This window comes from Sebastes umbrosus, chromosome 23 (assembly GCF_015220745.1).
Source record: "Sebastes umbrosus isolate fSebUmb1 chromosome 23, fSebUmb1.pri, whole genome shotgun sequence".
Lineage (NCBI taxonomy): Eukaryota > Metazoa > Chordata > Actinopteri > Perciformes > Sebastidae > Sebastes > Sebastes umbrosus.
Window position 1 is genome coordinate 5,205,037 of NC_051291.1, and position 5,396 is coordinate 5,210,432.

The following is a 5,396-nucleotide window of genomic DNA, read 5'->3' on the forward strand; positions in this document are numbered from 1 at the left end:
CGCAGAGAGAAACGTTATCATCTCCGACCTGCGGGCGCAGTCTGGAGGCGATAACGTTTCTCTTCCTGCTTCAGCCCCGGCACCGACCCGCTCTTCCTGCTTCAGCCCAGGAAGGCTGAAGCAGGAAAAGCCAACACTAGGATCAGCAGTGATTCATGGAGAAACCTCCGTCAGGTCAGCTAACATTACTGCCAAGCAGGTGAAATATAGAGTGATATTGTGGTTTTAGCTGACGTGTGTCGCCTCACTGTTTTGAGCGATGCTCGTTCATGTCTATGTAGAGCGAGCACAAGCGCGAACCCGACGCTGACTTTGTTGATTTAACGGCCACAGGTGTCGCTGTTAACAAGCAATTCTGAAAGTTACAAATAGTCCCTTTAATATGACTCTATCTGCTTTTATACTGATTCAACAGCTACATAAACATTTTCACAGGAGGAACTCATCAGAGAGGAAGAATAACTAAATAAACTGCTCTTGGTTTCATAAAATACTCAGAAACATTGTAGTTAGTGGTGCTGATGCTGCACCCTCTCCCTCCTCTCTCTCTCTCCCTCCTCTCCCTCTCCTCCTCTCTCTCTCTCTCCTGGTGGTGATGTGTGTTCATGCTCCTCCTACAGCAGCTTGCAACCTGACCTGCAGGTGAGCAGTTCAGCTGTTTCCTCCTCCTCTCTCTCTCCTCTCTCTCTCTGTCCGGGTGGATCTGTAGCGGACTCTGTCGGGACTCACGGTCTGTCCTGCATCTGGTCCGTGGTGGATAAGAAGGCAGATGATCTGATGATGTGAACAAGCAGCAGTGTGGGCGTAAAGGTGAGCTGTCGGCTGGTTTTCTACTCTGTTACTGTTTGTTCAACACTAGTCAAGTAAAATGTGTTATCTCTCTTCTTCTCAGCCAGATCATGTGTTGGAATAGAGCAGTAATAATAAAAAATAGTTCATCTTTCATCCACAACCACTTTCATGCATGTCATTCTATAACACAGTGTTTGACTTTTAATTACTATTTGTGCTATTTTTCTTCTAATGTTCTCACTTCTGTAACACAGTCACAAGAGCTGCAAGTAATTCTTCTCAGTGGGGCTTCATTTGCTAATTAGTTTCTTGATTAATCGATTGATTGCTTGGGCTACAAAGGCAAGGCAAGGTTATTTATATAGCACATTTCATACTCAAAGGCAATTCAAAGTGCTTTACATATATAAAAGCAAGATAAAAGAGCACAAAGTGCATAAAGAATATAAAAGTATAAGTTTAAAAGAAAAAAAAATGAAAAGGATAATAAAAACAATTAAAAGACAGTAAAGTGCAGCATTTGATCAATTAAGAAAAGCGTCTGAGAACAGTTTTTGGTCTTGAGTCTAGATTTAAAAGTGGCTCCTGTTGGTGCATCTTTGATCTCATCTGGAAGTTTGTTCCACAGATGAGCAGCTAAAAGCAGCCTCACCATGTTTCCTTCTGACCTTGGGTACTTCTAATAGATGTTTTCCTAGTGACCTTAGAGGTCTAGTAGGTGTGTACTGCTGAAGCATGTCTGAGAGGTAATTTGGACCTACACCCTTTAGACAAAGAGTCGGAAAATAGTAAAAAAAAAAATGCCCAATGTGATCTCTTCCAAATTTTCATTAACCTTCATTTAACCAGGTTTAGACCCATTGAGATTAAAAAGCTCACACACATTAAAAAAACAATGGATCAGCTCCAACGTGCCATACCGCAAAAGTGCAGGGAAGCCATATAATCCTATTTCGATCAAAACAAGTACAGTTATCAATAGAGTCCATTTCTATAGATTTCACCATGCCTTTTAAATTCATTTAGAGTGACTAGGTCCTGGAGTTTGAGTTCATTTTGCAGGCTATTCCATGCAAATTGTGCAGAAAACATAAAGGTCTTCTTTCCCAACTCAGTCCGAACTCTGGTCATAAGTGTCCTGAGATCGTAACCCATAATTGCCATGTTTTCTGGTTATGAAGACAGATAAATAACAGGGAAGTGTACCCAGAATGGCCTTATAGATAAAAACATACCAATGGCTAAGCCGACGTATTGACAGAGCAGGACAATATACAGTTATGAGTGACGGCTCTACAGTTTGTAACAAACCTTACAGCGCCGTGATATACAGTATCCAACATATGGACACAATGGACTGATGCATTCCTGTAAAGCAGATCACCGTAGTCAAGAACAGGCAAGGACGTCGCTTCAACCAGTTTTCCTCTGACAGTATAAAGTCCTCACTTTATAAATGCTGCAGCCACAGAATGATTGGTATTATGATTGGTAAAATTAATGACTGAAATGATTACAGTTTTTCTCAAATCGCTTTGGCTCAATTCTTGAAGGAGAATTTTTTTTTTTCAAAACAATAAACTCTGAACAATTAGTTTGTTGTGCACAACAGATTGCATGTGTTCAGAGAGCCAGTACAATAGTCTGCAATTTTTATTTTTATGTTACAATTGTACAACAGTTACTAACAGTTATTGTGTGCAGATGATGCAGATTATTGTATTTAATGTGGATTCAAATGTATTTTTAGAGTTACATGCATGTAATGCCTTTAACTGTATTACATGTTCTCATATAGCACTGTGCTCTGTTTATTTTTTAACTCTTGATATTGTGTTTTACTTCATGTGACTGTGACATTTTTTTTTTTTAGTAGCATCGCAAGTATATTATTTCTTTAAAACTAATCTAAAAAAATAAGGAGATTCATTTCCTGTCTTTGTGTTTCCTCTCTCTGTGTGTCTCTCTTCAGTTCGCTATCAGAAGCTTGTAAACCTGACATGTGTACACCCAGTGAGACAGTAACCTGAGATCCGGCCCTGAGGGGAGCACCAGGATGCGTGCCATCGCCTCGCAGCTTTTAGGCAAGACCGGCGTCGGAGGCGGCCGTTGGAGCCCCGCTGCTGCAGCCTTGCTGCTCGCCCTGTGTCTTGGCTTCCCTCCCTCTGTGGCCACTTGCCCACCGTGCTGCCTTTGTGCCAGTGATATAATTTCCTGCAGCGGGTGCAATCTGTCCGCGCTGCCCTCTGATCTCCCGAGCTATGCCACGCGGTTGGACCTGAGCCACAATGCCCTCGCTGTCCTGCCCGTGGACTGGATCGCCCAACCGTTTGAGAGGCTCACCACGCTGGTTCTCGGCCGTAACTCCATAACCCGAATTGAGGTGAACGCCTTCGCCGTGACGCCGCATCTCCTCCAGCTGGACCTCTCTTCCAACCGACTAACGGCGCTGAACTCGTCCGTCTTCGCGGGGTTGAAGGAACTGAAAGAGCTGCTGCTGTTTGGCAACCAGATCGTCCAGATTAACCCGGGGGCCTTCAACGATCTTCACAGCCTGCAGAGGATCTACCTTTCTGGGAACAGGCTGACGGTTCTCCCCCTCGGGCTTTATTGGGAACCCGGAGGGCCTCGTAATCTGACCTTTCTCGATCTGTCATACAACAGGCTCTCTGAGGTGCCTGTCCAGATCCTGCTGTCTCTCTCCCGACAAGGTGGAATTTATTTGCAGGAAAACCCTTTGGGCTGTGACTGCGCTTTACTTGCCTTGCTGGAGTACTGGATGTGGAAACAATATCGCCCCTTGGTGGACTTCAGAGGTGAATACCCATGTAGAGGCGATTCAGGACAAGTGTCTGAATGTGGCCACCAGGTAGTTTCAGGTATGCCCCTTGAGGCACAGACTTACCAAGTAGAGCCTGGTCAATGGCTAAGCGTGCCATGTCCAGGGTTGGCCTCTCCAGCTCAGGAGGGGCTTGGGGTGTTCTGGGTTACCCCAAAGACTGTGGTGAATTCATCAACCAATGATCCGAGTGCCCACATAATAGTTTTCCCCAATGGCACCCTTGTAATCCGGGGAGCCCTGATGGAGGATTCTGGTATGTATGGGTGCGTGGCACCCCGTGGACGCCGCTATGACCCCAAAGAGTCTCCGGAGGTCAATTTGGTGGTCGGAAACTTAAGCACCGCCCCCGCCAGCGGCTTGGCACACGGCGGCAGCGGTGCCGAGCATTTCAACACGGCGTTCACCACCCTGGCTTCCTGCGTGGTCAGCATCATACTGGTGCTGCTCTACCTCTACCTCACCCCCTGCCGATGCCGGGATAAGCGGGGCGGGGGATCGCGAGGGTGCGGCGGACGAGCCTTCGTCCTCTGTTCGGACCCCAGAGAGGTAGAGTCAGGACAGCGGCGGTCAAACGGAAAGAGGGTGGCTTTCTTAGAGCCTCAGGCGGAGGACTCTGAAATTGGTGGTCCAAAAACGCCAGGGATGAATTTGGGTCAAATCACCACTGAGGGAATTCTCAAAAATGGAAGTAGGACAGTGGGACAGACCCTCACAGACTCTGCTCACATGGCATAGCACGGACAAATGACCTTTTGCACATTCTCGTATCCGTACAGTCTGAACCCATGTGTTTTGTTTTCACTGTCTCGTTTCAGTACACGATGAGAAAATCCATTTGATGTGAAGTAGTGTACTGTGATTTCTCGTGAAGTAGTTATGCACTGTAGGGTTTGGGTGTTTGGTCTGAAGCAGAATATGCAGTCCTTTTGTAGGCAACATTTCAATTATGTCTCGACTAAGTGGTTTCTGTTTTTTACATTAAGAGTTCATATGGAAATATCACCGTTACCGCGGGAAATTGTTATTGCAAAGATCACAAAGATTACATAAACGTGGGCTGTGTTTTAAATTGGGCTGAGTGGAATGTTCACACCTGATTTGATAAGCTGCTCGAGGCATCGGTGATCATTACTCAGTATGTGCTTTGTGAATGCTGCCACCACGGTGACCCTTGTTATTTTTAAACACCTGTCTCGTACTGTGGTTCATTTTCACAACATGCCGCTAATATGTGTGAAATTATGTGAACTTTGATGTTTTGCAGCGCACACTGTTTCTGCTACACACACCCTCTTTGAGTTACATAAATCAAATTTAACCCTGTGAAAGTTCATTTATCAAAAGCAAAGAAACACTACAAAGACAGTAGGTAGTAGTTTTGTAGGTTTCCGTCTAAAAGCAGACTTGTGTTTAGTCAGACAAAAATGCATTTGATGAACTCAAATGTGGTTCTCTTAAAGGGGTCATTCACTCAAATTACAAAAATAATGTTTTTTCCCTTACCCATAAAATATCTAGCCATGCAGAGTTTTAGTTTTATTTGCTTAGCTTTTGAGATATCAGTCTGAGATTTCTGTCTCCACCCCAATACGATGGAAGAGAATGAGATTTTGTTTGTGTTGTTCATAGCACTGAAAATTACATTTAAAGATGCATTAATCAACTTAAAATCAATCAAATGACTTTGTATGATATGAAAAGGTCACTCAAACTGACAAACAAACTAAGAATTATAACACACCTCTACATTTCTCCTCAGCTC

General features: G+C 44.4%; 1 protein-coding gene across 1 annotated transcript; it reads left to right on the top strand.

Moving 5' to 3' along the window:
• The first annotated feature begins 637 nt into the window (after positions 1–637).
• Positions 638–4,994, top strand: LOC119482447 (amphoterin-induced protein 2-like). Its single transcript, XM_037759944.1, has 2 exons — positions 638–810; positions 2,765–4,994. The coding sequence occupies exon 2, from the start codon at positions 2,849–2,851 to the stop codon at positions 4,367–4,369; it is 1,521 nt and encodes a 506-aa protein (XP_037615872.1). The 5' UTR covers positions 638–810; positions 2,765–2,848; the 3' UTR covers positions 4,370–4,994.
• The last annotated feature ends 402 nt before the right edge of the window (positions 4,995–5,396 follow it).

Bases quoted from the DNA above. Each gene is read 5' to 3' on its own strand.
- LOC119482447 (XM_037759944.1), top strand. From the start codon at position 2,849: ATGCGTGCCATCGCCTCGCAGCTTTTAGGCAAGACCGGCGTCGGAGGC.